We start from the raw sequence: 13,794 nt of genomic DNA, 5'->3' as shown, positions 1-13,794 counted from the left end.
TTTGAATATGCACATGAGCTCCACACTTATTGAATGTCCTAATTTGCATAGGCAGAAACACCATTCATATGTATGACAAATACATTGGCCCAATCTTCATCCAATCATCCTACTGCCAATGGGTGATGGCAATGCTGCTTTTAGACTGGCCTCTAACCTGAAAACTTTTTCTTATGTTGGTTTTCCGAAGTCCGTAAGAAACATTTCAAAAGAAACTTCAAGCTGCATCAGAAAGCAGTGTCAGAAATCCAGAAATAAATGCAGGGATGTTAAAATGGTGAGCGGTTTGTTTGTAATAGTGAGCGGTGGAAGAAATGACAGCATATCCTGTGAGTGAACATGAGATTCATGATCAAGCAGCTGCTGTGACCACCAGCATAATATCCAAAATGGTAATCTTACCATGGGGACAAAGGAAAGGTCCCCACACTGAATTTGCTCAGAAACCTGGGGTCAGGAAGCAAACTGAGGTGTGAGTAATTTCACATTATTACACATACCTTAATTTCTAAATCTATTTGTTTTGGTTTCTTGTATGTGTGGACTACTTGGGTTGTTACCAACATCTGATGAAAATGTCATGTCAATAGCACCTTTGGAAATATATTTACTGAGAAAAGTACTCTCAATTCAATCCTTATTTAACCCGCTGTATGTGGCGTGTGAGTGTGAGATGCTTGTGGTTCAGATCTGCACCGCTGACTCCGGCGTATGTGCCACATGCTTCGTCACTGAATTTGACTGGAATAAAGACAGATTGCTGCATCAACCACGAAAGACACTCCGTTTTTCTTACAAAGACAGATTGCTGCATCAAACACAAAGAAACTTCCTTTTTCTGACAGCGGTTTGTTAGTCTGTAAATAAATGTAACAGTGTATTTTAGCTCCATATGATGTGGGTACAATTAAATTCATAACTTTAATAGCTTTTGATAATAATTTTATCCAAATAAGTCATTGAATGCTCATATGCACATTTGTATTGACACATTTGCTTTGAATGACAGATCCAGTACTGCTGATAGAAGTAGTTTAATTTGGAGTTACGTGTAGCAACTGAAAAATGAAAGAAAACATTTCCATTCCTGTTTGGGACATTACTGACATTAGTCCACCTCTTCAATGGTCGGACCCGATGAAGGGCTTCCACCGGCTCCTCCTGGGAATCCTCCCGGCATACCGCCCGGCATACCGCCAGGCATACCGCCAGGCATGCCCCCAGCACCCTGATAGAGCTTAGTCATAATGGGGTTGCATACTTTTTCCAGCTCCTTCTGTTGGTGTTCATACTCATCCTTTTCGGCTGTCTATCAGAGAGATAGAAAAAATGAAGAGCAGAGATGGAAAAGTTAAAAAGATGAGAGGAAAATCCAGGGGGAAGGCAAAAGGCAACAACAAGAAAAATACATTCTTCATCTATTCAAAGACCTCAGACAACAATGTACAATTTTAATTTACAGTCAACAGCATCCAAATCAGTTTGACAGTTTAGTCACAGTAACAGAGTAGACCAATGTCAGTGTGTTTTCATTTTCAGTTAGACAGCAGATTTGTTTTTCACCTGCAGATTTGCTTTTCCCATGGCTCGTAAAATGTCAACAACATTCCATGTTTGGAGGGAATCATCCACAGAAAATAGATTAAGTAGAGAATTGTTATAGTTCTTATTTCTGTGGTGACTTACTAGACCCTTCTATAACCTAGGGTGCAACATATTTAAATGTACAATTGCTTATTTGGCAGGTGTATCTTTCACACAGCTTTTTGTAATGTGGACATAATAATATGGATTTGTGGTTCAATTATCAAGCGCTTTGACAGACACAGAGGATGATCATGCTGGATAATTGTTGCTTGTTCATAAGTAATCACTGATTGTAGGGGTGTTATATTGTGTGATTACCTGATTCTTTTCATAAGTAATCACTGATTGTAGGGATGTAATATTGTGTGATTACCTGATTCTTGTCCAGCCAAGTGATGACCTCATTGCACTTGTCCATAATAGTCTTCTTGTCCTCAGGACTGATTTTATCCTTCAACTTTTCATCCTCGACCGTGCTCTTCATATTGAAGGCGAGCGACTCCAGTGTGTTCTTCACGGTCACCTTGTCTCTCTGAGCCTCATCTTCTCCTTTGTACTTCTCAGCCTCCTGTACCATGCGCTCAATGTCTTCCTTGCTCAGGCGACCTAAGGGCAGACAGAATCAACTAACCTTAAGTGTTCACATTTGGTATTGAAAACAAGAGATTAATTTATTATGGCAACAGGGACATTGCAGGGTTAACCTTCATCTAGTCGTTATAATAAGATAGCAATAACATACTTATTATAAATCTACATAGAGTGATTTATTTCACTCGGATGAATTAAAAGAAATCTCTGAATCGATTGTGTATTGTTCTGGAGTATGCATTTAGCCATACCTTTGTCATTAGTTATGGTAATCTTATTCTCCTTGCCCGTGCTCTTGTCAGCAGCAGAGACATTGAGGATGCCATTGGCATCGATGTCAAAGGTCACCTCAATTTGTGGAACCCCTCTTGGAGCAGGGGGGATGCCAGTCAGCTCAAATTTTCCAAGGATATTATTATCCTTTGTCATAGCTCTTTCACCTTCATACACCTGAGAGAGAGAGAGAGATTAAATAAGAGATTATATTCCATTTGTATTCCACAGTATATACACTCACTATTGTGAGTTTTGATCATTTACATTCTCCTTCTCTTGAATATTGACTAGTACTGTTAAACATCCAACCAAATTGTGTTGTCATTTAGAAGCATGGCATCTCTAATAGAACAGTGGATTAAAACATTGTACTGCAGCTTTAGACATTATGAATTCCTTCATGACGAGAGAAGAAATGCTGTGTTGCTTGAGGAGGGTTAGGCCACTCGAGGGGGAGGGAATTCTAATAGAGAGGTCAGAGGTGAGGACTAGGTTTGTAGAGAGCATGGCAGACAGAAGGTCAGAGGTCACAGGACTAGGTTTGTAGAGAGCATGGCAGACAGAAGGTCAAAGGTCAGAGGACTAGGTTTGTAGAGAGCATGGCAGACAGAAGGAAGTCAAAACTCAAAGATGTTGATGCACTCAAGATGGCAAAACCATACCCTGCCATATCCGAGTACTCTATAACGATGGCTCTAGAATATTCTAACTGCGCCGTGTTTAGATGTCTTACATGTGAAACCTTTTCCATAAATCTGCTGCTTCCATTTTGTCCAATACAATGATTGACTTAGTGACGTGTTGTTCATATTGTGCTACATGTATGTCAGAACAGCAGATTCGGTCTGAGCACCAAACAGATCGAACCAATGAGTCAGCCCAGATATTTAACCATTACCAACCACAGAAAAAAGTGTTTTAACAATACAATTCTGTAGCTTGGTATTTTATCACGTAGTGGCAGCATCCTCAGACTGTCATGACAATTCTAAATAAATGGCATCCTACTTAATATCTGATGCATTTCACTGAAACAATTCATCAACAACTGATTTTGAACAGTGATCCAAATGTTTTTCATTCAAAAGCATGATGTCATGTCTGAAGAGAAGGACTACATGAGGCCCGAGTCCAGGGCTCCATTAACATTCACTGATGCCAGACAGGGGCATACCTGAATGAGCACTCCTGGCTGATTGTCAGAGTATGTGGTAAAGGTTTGAGTCTGTTTCGTGGGGATAGTAGTGTTCCTCTTGATCAGCACCGTCATGACACCACCAGCGGTCTCAATGCCCAGGGAGAGAGGGGTCACGTCTAACAGCAATAGGTCTTGCACATTTTCAGACTTATCACCAGCCAAAATGGCTGCCTGGACAGCTGTCAATAGGAACACATAAAAGCACAAGGTTAAAGAGGAAAATAGATATTAAAAACGTGTAGTTTATTAGAAAATAGATATTTAAAACGTGTAGTTTATTAGAAAATAGATATTTAAAACGTGTATTTAAATGTTCCAAGTTACTATGTAGGAGCCACTCACCGGCTCCATAGGCCACGGCCTCATCAGGATTGATACTCTTGTTGAGCTCACGGCCATTGAAGAGGTCCTGCAGCAACTTCTGGATCTTTGGAATTCGTGTGGATCCACCAACAAGAACGATATCATGAATCTGGGATTTGTCCATCTTTGCATCGCGCAGGGATTTTTCCACGGGTTCCAGTGTGCCACGGAAGAGGTCAGCATTGAGCTCCTCAAAACGAGCCCTTGTGATTGAGGTGTAGAAGTCGGTGCCCTCATACAACGAGTCAATCTCAATGCTAGCCTGGGTGCTGGAGGAGAGGGTGCGTTTGGCTCGCTCACAAGCCGTGCGCAGACGTCGAACAGCCCTCTTGTTGTTTGTAATGTCCTTCTTGAACTTCCTCTTAAACTCGCCAATAAAGTGGTTTACCATACGATTATCAAAGTCCTCGCCACCAAGATGTGTGTCACCAGCAGTTGACTTGACCTCGAAAATGCCGTCTTCAATGGTAAGTATGGAAACATCAAAGGTGCCTCCACCCAGATCAAAGATGAGGACATTCCGTTCCCCTCCAACCTAACTCAGAAAAGTACAAATGTAAAGACACAAATGTGATGATTATGTATACCATGGATTTGTTTGATCAGGTGCAATGTTATATTCAGACAGTACCTTTTTGTCCAAACCATAGGCTATCGCAGCAGCAGTGGGTTCATTGATAATCCGCAGGACATTAAGACCGGCAATGGTGCCTGCATCCTTTGTGGCTTGCCTCTGGGAGTCATTGAAGTAAGCAGGTACAGTGACCACTGCATTGGTCATTGGCTGAAGATACAAAACAAGACACTGTCTGTCACTGGTTTCATTCTCAAGGCTTGTCCATTTGTATTTTCATATATATACAGTGTATTCAGAAAATATTCAGACCCATTTTCTTATGTTGCAGCTTTATGTTAAAATCATTTAAATTCATGTTTTCCCTCATCAAACTACACTCAATACCCAAATGTGGCAAAGCCAAAACAAGATTTTCGATTTTTTTTTTACAAATGTATTACCTTTTTTTTTATTTTACCAAATGTATTATCTTTATTACAAAGGAAAAAAACCTACATGGAGGCATCTATGATGTTTCCATTCTTACCATTGAAGATGCCAAGAAAAAAAGGGATAATATGACATAAATATTCTGATCCTTTACTCAGTACTTAGCGGTGGTTATAGCCTTGAGTCTTCTTGGGTATTACATTTACATTTACATTTAGTCATTTAGCAGACGCTTTTGTCCAAAGCGACGTACAAGGGAGAGAACAGTCAAGCTAAGAGCAATAAAAAGCATGGTGTAACAATAAATACTACTTTACATGAGAATTAGAAAACAACAACCTAGAAAAAAGGAAAAAGAAGTGCAGGAATCAAACAATAATACCCAAGCTGAAGTGCAAGTTAAGCGCTAGTCAGGTGCCAGTTAGGAAGGGAGGTGCTCTCTGAAGAGTTGGGTCTTCAAAAGCTTCTTGAAGGTAGAGAGGGACGCCCCTGCTCTGGTAGTACTAGGCAGTTCGTTCCACCAACGTGGAACTACAAATGAGAATAGTCTGGATTGCCGTGCTTGCACAGACACCAGTGCCAAACGACGCTCACTAGACGGCGGGTATGACACACCTGGTTTGGGAATGATCTGCCGTTCCTCTCTGCAGATCCGTTCAAACTCTGTCAGGTTGGATGGGGGCGGTCAGTGTACAGCCATTTTTAGGTCAGGGCACTCTGGCACTCAAGGACATGCACGGAGTTGTCCCTAAGCCACTGCAGCATTGTCATGTTAGAAGAAGGTGAACCTTCAGCCCAGTCTGAGGAGGTCCTAGGCGCTGTGGACCATGTTCTCCATATGTCTGTGCTTTGCTCCGTTCAGCTTTCCCTCAACCCTGACCAGTCGCCTAGTCCCTGCCGCTGAAAAACACCCCCACGGCATGAGGCGGTCACCACTGTGAATCACCGCTGGGATAGTACTGGGCAGGTGATGAGCGGTGTCTGTTCAATCTTGGTTTCATCAGACCAGAGAGGACTTCAGGTGCTCTTTTGGAAATTCCAAGCGGGCTTTCGTGTGTTTTTCACTGAATAGAGACTTCCGTTTGGCCACTGCCATAAAGTCCAGGTCAGTGGAGTGTTGCAGTGGTGTTGTTGTTGTTGATGATGATGATATTGCAGTTTATCCCATCACCACACAGGAGGCTTACTCTAGGAAGAATTCTGGTTGTTCCAAACATCTTCCATATAAGAATTTGGAGTCCACTATGAACCTTCAATGCAGCAGATTTTTGAGTTTTGATCCGTGTCTCCTGTCTCCTTCCCCAGATCTGTGCCTCCTTCCCCAGATCTGTGTCTCCCGTCTCCTTCCCCAGATCTGTGTCTCCTGTCTCGGAGTTCTGCAGGCAGTTTTTACAACCTCATAGCTTGGTTTTCCCTCTGATATGCATTGTCAGCTGGGTGACTATATAGACATACATTAATTTACCACAGGTGGACTCCAATCAAAGTGAATACATCTCAAAGATGATCTATAGAAATGTGAAGAACCTGAGCTAAATGTTAAATGTCGTAGCAAATGGTCTGAATACTTATGTCAATGTGATATTTCAATTTTTCCTTTGTAATACATTTGCAAAAAATTCTAAAATCCTGTTTTCGCTTTGTCATTATGAGTGTAGATTAATTAACAAAAAATGTAAAAGGGTGAAAGGGTCTGAATCCTTTCTGAATGTACTGTATATAGATAGATAGATGGATAGATACTAGATAAAGAGTTTCAGGTTTGTTATTGGGAAATAAATGCTGTTAGACCTAAAACAATACGAGTTTTTGGTAGTGAAAACTTTTAAAATGTACCATATAAAATATACAAGTTTTAGCTTAATCTAACAACATAAATATAACATTTGCTTTATTTTGAAAACCACTGTTTTTGCAAATTAACAGTGATGTTTCTATTGATTGTCTAATTGAATTATTTTAGTTTTGTCAGGGATGATATACAAAATAAAACAAACACGTGGTATAAATGAGATTTGATATGAAGTCAATAAGCAAGTTGTATGTCTGTCTGCATATTGATGTTTCATTCGTCTGTTTCCATGATGTGTATGAGCTGCATCTTCATCTCGATGTTTTTTTCCATTTAGTTTCAGTTTTATTCATTATTTTATTTTATTTTTCTAATGAATGATGTGATATGGTTGCCTATGTATCTCTGAACAGTGTTTCTTGCTAACATTGGACAGTGCTTACATTGACTCAATTCAAATAACCAATAACTTTCAAATAAAACACATGACGATACTTCTTCTGGACTTCTTGCCCACTAATGTTGTGTATACCACCACAATTAAAGAAAAATAAAACCATGATTCCCTTTTTCACCTTGCCAAGGTAGGCCTCAGAAATCTCCTTCATCTTTGTGAGGACCATGGACGAAATCTCTTCAGGGTTGAAGGTCTTTATCTCACCCTTGTATTCCACCTCCACTTTGGGCTTGCCTCCATCATCGACCACTTTGAATGGCCAATACTTCATGTCTGACTGTACAACTGCGTCATCAAATTTACGGCCTATCAGACGTTTAGCATCTGTGCAAGGGAAAAGGGCAGTGGGAATCACCTCAAACAAAGGTTTAGTAATGGCATGATAAGGAGATCTCTATGGTTTTAAAGCGTGGTGATTGAATCACCTCAAACAAAGGTATAGTAATGGCATGATAAGGAGATCTCTATGGTTTTTGAAGCCTGGTGATTGAGCAGCTTGTCAAAATCACTCACTGGGCCTGACTGCCAAATAATCAAGTTATGACAATTCATCAAGTTACAGTAATTATAGTAATTTTGTGTAACAACATCATTTAAATCACCTAACTGTGGTATATTATTCTGAACAACTGCATATGACCTTTGGAAACTTCAGATTGCAACAACACGGCAGTGAATTATGCACAAAATGTGATTTATTTATTTGAAAAATTGCAAAATTAAAAAAAATGACAAGGTGCTTTCCGTCTTACCAAAAACTGTGTTATTTGGGTTCATGGCCACCTGGTTCTTTGCCGCATCCCCAATCAGCCTCTCAGTGTCAGTGAAAGCCACATAGCTGGGGGTGGTCCTGTTGCCCTGGTCATTGGCAATGATCTCCACCTTGCCATGTTGGAAGATGCCCACGCAGGAGTAGGTGGTGCCAAGGTCAATGCCAACAGCTGGCCCTTTAGACATCCTGTATCTGAAACAACAGGGCACCTCAGTGGTTCTGGTCCACCACACACACAGTCATCCACAGTCACCTATGACTTACACAGAATGGAAAAGGCATAACATTTGAGCTATTCCCTAAGTTAGTATACGATGTATTAGTACACAACTTACAGGGTAAGTATACAATGATTCAATCTGAATTTTTTTGTGAAAGAAAACAGAAACACAACAGAAACACAAACACAACAGAAACAGACAGACAGAATAAGTAGGCAAGTAAAGCACAACCATCAGGTGTGCAGGATATTCCTGCAAGTGTATATGGATGTATTATACATAGAGAAATGGCGCTCTAAACGGAAGTTCGGGAGGAGGATGATGACATTTTGCCATACCTCTCATGTCAAATCAGTCAGGTCATTTTTTTTCCAAGTTTACCTGCTCAAGTCGTGGTTTTGGCTTCAAACGCAGCTCTCTGTCTCCATATCGACTCTGTTTGCACCTAGATTGCCTGGGCAACCACTGCAGAACAGTTCTTCTGTCAAGTGCTGGTGGGCGCACCATCAAGTTCCTGCCTTGAGAAACATGCCCCGACCTCAGCCACGGTACCTGCATCCCTCGCTAGCTAGTTAGCTTATTATCTGCCAAGCTGGGTTGTTCTTCCAGGTCATTGATCATCACCATTACAGGGTAGCTACTCGTACTCTTCCAGTGTCCCCTGCATTCAGGAACTCAATCCTGTCAGAGATTCAAGACATTAGCACCAGGAGCAGACCAGGAAGCAACTCTGGTGCCAGTTTATTTGGATACAATCTTCTTCTGAACCTTCCCCTCAGCCATCTCCTGCATCACTCTCTATCAGTCTAGCCCTGCTTCAATCTTACTGGACTGCTTGGTCTTCATTTCATTCTTTTCGTCTGTTTCTTCCCTAGCTTCAAACTATTAACACTTTCTTCCCATGTCTCCTTTGCCAATCTTATTCTTAAAATTAGGCCCTCTACCATTAAGGTTTACCTGTCAGGCATTCATTTTTTTCTATAAATGACTGTTCGGCTCAGAGAGCGCAGTGTTTCTAGTCATCACATAAGTCTCCTCATCAAGGGCATTCAGCCACAGACTGTAGCCTTCCAATGGCTTTCTTCATTCTCAGCTCCAGCATTCATGCCTTAAGAAGCAGGTTATTCCCCCCCCCCCCCCCCCCCCACTCAGATTTACTCTGGCATACTTAGGGCTGTTGAGACGTAGGGAGTTTACCGCCGCTAACACTAGGTTCAATCCTCCATCGCTCGGCCGGTGGTCCTCAGACGTCTTTGACCCTTACATCAGGCCCACTCAGTGTGCGCGTTCTTCTGTTCCATGCATGTGAAGTCCTGGACCCCGGTCTTCCCTTTGCTCTCATTCTTTGGGGTGTGTGCAGGGATAATACTTGACTCCTGCCTGCACAGTCGACTCCTGTGTGGTCCCTGTGGGATGAGGACCCTGGCCAGAGACCTCGCCAAACACACTTTTCTGCTCGCTTCTCTTTTAGGCAAATTTGGAGCATGAGCTAATGAACATTGGATTAGCATACCAATTCATCTCAATGACTGTTAATCAGTCAACAAAACAAACAAAATGAAAATAAAAATGTGATTACCATAATATACAATGTAGCTCAATGCATCAGACGTTTTTCTTACAAAGATGAGTCATTACATCACGGCGATGTATCACTCTCACCACTGAATATATGAGCGAACATGACTCTTTCAGCTTCTAAGATTTCAGAAGGAGCTGACTGAGCACATGCCAGGGAAAGGGGCGTGTGTCACTAAAAACAGACACACTGGCTGAGAGCCAAAATCTCAAATGCGCCCCACTCCTCTCTATATATATTAAGAACTTCCTCAAACTCGCCTCACTCCTCTCTTTATATATTAAGAACTTCATGGATGCCTTCCAACACCTGGATGATGTCAATCACCACAAGTTTTGGGTCATGATTTTGATTTACCTTACAAATCACAGATTTTGTTAATGATTCCAAAGCAACTTTGCCATGTTCTTAAATGTCTCATGGCTTGGGGAAATCTTTCTGAATCAAACTCTGTCCTCCAGTGTAACATGCACTTCCTAAAAAGGTACAGTGCATGCACCATATTGGCATGGGAACTGGATGAGGATTAATAATAGGCTATCATGCACCCTATTCATTTTGTGTCAGAAAATTCCCATTATTTATGCAAGAAAATTCAATTTTGTTGACAAATTCTGGATATTCATTAGGAAGAAGTTTGTCCTTCAGTTCCATGCAGTGCATTTCAGCTTCACTTACATGTATCACGACAACAGAAAAAACAAATTCTGCACAACGCAAGATATGAAGATTTTGAGGAGGTTTTACCTGGTTCAATCACAATTCACAGAGTGATAAATTATGTCCTTTCCACCCTCACAGACACAAAAGGTCTGAGCGACTCCTGCTTCCTTCTTCCTCCACGAGAGCTGGACCGAAAGACAGAGCGGTGGTGTTCTTGGCTGTATATACTCATGCAGGGCAGAGTGGGTGTCATCTGACACCTGTGGAGAACCTTCTAGGCCTATGTGTTTGAAATTAGCACAGACACATTTACACACTACTGAATGGCTGAATGGGATACAAACTCGTCTCGCCGATCACTGTCCTTGACTGGGTTTTTGGCTTAAACACTTTACAATTCCAGTCCCAAATAGAGATGAGAGGGAGGCCATACAACGAGGGCATCACTTGATCTTAGTGTATACTGGCTGTCTGTGTATTAGTGTATTAGTGAATTCAGTGTATTAGTGTATTAGTGAATTAGTGTATTAGTGTATTAGTGTATTAGTGAATTAGTGTATTAGTGTATTAGTGTATTAGTGTATTAGTGTATTCAGTGAATTAGTGTATTAGTGTATTAGTGAATTAGTGTATTAGTGTATTAGTGAATTAGTGTATTAGTGTATTAGTGTATTAGTGAATGAAGGACATGTGGGAGGAAAGAGCTTACTGTCAGGATCCAGGCAGCCCTTTTTTATACAATGGCAGTTGAAAGTGTTCATCCCACACTCTCCCTCCTTGGTGGCCAAATTGTTACTTTTTCTGATTTTGTTCTCCATGTGCAGTTTACGTTTCTGCTGTGTGCTTCGGTTGCGTTTCTGTTGTTCCATGTGTTCTATCTGTCCCTTACCTGTCGGATGTCACTTCCTGTTGTTGTTGTTGTTTCCCTCCATTTTTTGTGCTCACCTGTTTCCCATTGTGCTTCTTGTTGTGTGTAATTGGTCTGTATATTCATACCCTGCGCTGTCCGTGCGTCTTTGTCAGATTGTCTTGTTTTCATGTGCTTGTTCTGGTGTACCCTGTTTGTCCTGCCTGGTTTTGTTCCTGCTTTGATTTCACAAGTAAAAGCTGAGTTATTCCATTACCCTTCTCAAATGGGTAGTGACTCACTACTGAGTGGAGAGGAGCCTTCACCTCTCGTCCCGCATGTCCCAGCACACACTGCTGACACTCAGCTGCCCAGCGCTGGGAATCTCTTGCCCTACCCTCCCAGTACACCCGGGACCTAAGAGCCAAAAGCTTGATGGCAGGAAGTCCACACTTTTTGCTGCTCCCCAGCTGCCACCACCACCGGTGTCAGAAGCTGCCCAGTTGACGGGTCCCAACTCGATCGCACCAGGACCCCCCCAACACAGCTTCAGGCGTGAGGCGTGAGGGACTGTCGGTCATGATGGTCAAGCAGTTCAAACACCTGCTCAAGGGGCTTCAGGTGGCTGCCAAAATCTGCAGAGTAGAAAATTATATCAGAGTAAATCAAAAGGAAGTCATGTAACTGCTCTCCCAGACACCGCTGCATCAAGCGCTGGAAGGTGGCAGGCACGTTGCAAAGGCCAAAAGGTATTCACTCCCACTGGTAAAGGCCCATTGGTGTCGCGAAAGCTGTATTTTCTTTGTCACGAGAGTCAACCTCCACCTGCCAGTAGCCACTGGCCAGAACAAAATAATACAGTGTCAATTCACAAAGTTTCAAAATGGTCGGCGACCCACTGCCTTCATCAGTGTGGGTCCCCAAATGTGGGGGGGGGGGGGGGCAAATTCCCCACATTCTCCAAAAACAGTTTAGCCAGTTTGATTCTCTAGCATATCTACATTTCTGTGGAGAGAAATGTGCATGTTCGCATGCTCAGGTGAAAGTGCACATTGTCTGTTCACTGACATCCCAATAGATGAGTGAAACTGCTCTGATGGCGTGGAGGCAGCAGGTACACATAGGTAGTGTTGGGCCAGTCTTAAAGCTTTGGGAATCTCCCCTGGTTGACCCTCTACCAGTCGAACACGTCTACATCCATTGGGAATCTCCCCTGGTTGACCCTCTACCAGTCGAACACGTCTACATCCATTGGGAATCTCCCCTGGTTGACCCTCTACCAGTCGAACACGTCTACATCCATTGGGAATCTCCCCTGGTTGACCCTCTACCAGTCGAACACGTCTACATCCATTGGGAATCTCTCCTGGTTGACCCTCTACCAGTCGAACACGTCTACATCCATTGGGAATCTCTCCTGGTTGACCCTCTACCAGTCGAACACGTCTACATCCATTGGGAATCTCTCCTGGTTGACCCTCTACCAGTCTAACACGTCTACATCCATTGGGAATCTCTCCTGGTTGACCCTCTACCAGTCGAACACGTCTACATCCATTGGGAATCTCTCCTGGTTGACCCTCTACCAGTCTAACACGTCTAAAATCTGCATTTATGAAGTGCCTTATACAATAACATTCCAGTGCAATTTAGGATACCCTTGTACTCGGTCACATGGCTACTAACTAACCCACATCACCATAAATGGTCACCCCACCCCTCTCTCCTCACTCGTCACAAACCTGGGTGTCAAGCTGGACTCATTATTGTCCTTTGATGAACACATTAAATCCATCTGCCAAACTTCATTTTACCACCTGAGAAACATCTCAAGGCTGAGACCCTCTCTACCGAAACATGCTGCAGAAAAGCTGGTGCACGCATTCATCAGCTCCCGTCTTGACTACTGCAACTCTCTGCTGGCAGGTCTACCAGCGAAAACCATTCAGAGGCTGCAGTATGTTCAGAACAGTGCTGCCCGGGTTCTCACTCGGACAAGGAAATCAGAACACATCACCCCAGTCCTCTACTCCCTCCACTGGCTTCCAATCAACCAAAGAATCATTTTCAAAGTCCTTCTCCTAGTTCACAAGGCCATAAACACTACCGGCCCAACCTACCTCCAGGACCTCCTCACCCCTCATTTCAAATCAAGGACACTTAGGTCCGGAAACTCAAACCTCCTTGCAGTTCCCCGGACAAAATTGACTAAAATGGGAGATCGTGCCTTCTCCTCACTGGGGCCACGACTCTGTAACAAGCTCCCGGAGAACATTAGGGCCTTAGATTCCCTCACTGCTTTTAAATCACACCTCAAAACCCATTTATTTATCTCTGCCTTCACCTCTGGGGACGTGATGGCAGATCGAAACTAGGTGGACAGAGAAGCACTGAACAAGTTGATGAAGTTGCGGGAGGTTGACATGATATTTGACACTGTCA

General features: G+C 42.7%; 1 protein-coding gene across 1 annotated transcript; it reads right to left on the bottom strand.

Moving 5' to 3' along the window:
- Window positions 1-770: 770 nt before the first annotated feature.
- Window positions 771-10,715, bottom strand: hsc70 (heat shock cognate 70). Its single transcript, XM_012834500.3, has 9 exons — window positions 10,590-10,715; window positions 8,023-8,234; window positions 7,389-7,594; window positions 4,647-4,799; window positions 3,995-4,550; window positions 3,629-3,831; window positions 2,430-2,628; window positions 1,961-2,193; window positions 771-1,309 (listed from the first exon to the last, which is right to left on the bottom strand). The coding sequence occupies exons 2-9, from the start codon at window positions 8,225-8,227 to the stop codon at window positions 1,109-1,111; spliced, it is 1,956 nt and encodes a 651-aa protein (XP_012689954.2). The 5' UTR covers window positions 8,228-8,234; window positions 10,590-10,715; the 3' UTR covers window positions 771-1,108.
- Between the last annotated feature and the right edge of the window lie 3,079 nt (window positions 10,716-13,794).

This window comes from Clupea harengus, chromosome 11 (assembly GCF_900700415.2).
Source record: "Clupea harengus chromosome 11, Ch_v2.0.2, whole genome shotgun sequence".
NCBI classification, from domain to species: Eukaryota; Metazoa; Chordata; class Actinopteri; order Clupeiformes; family Clupeidae; genus Clupea; species Clupea harengus.
Note: the sequence above shows the minus strand (reverse complement) of the source record. Positions and strands in the feature narration are given on the sequence as shown.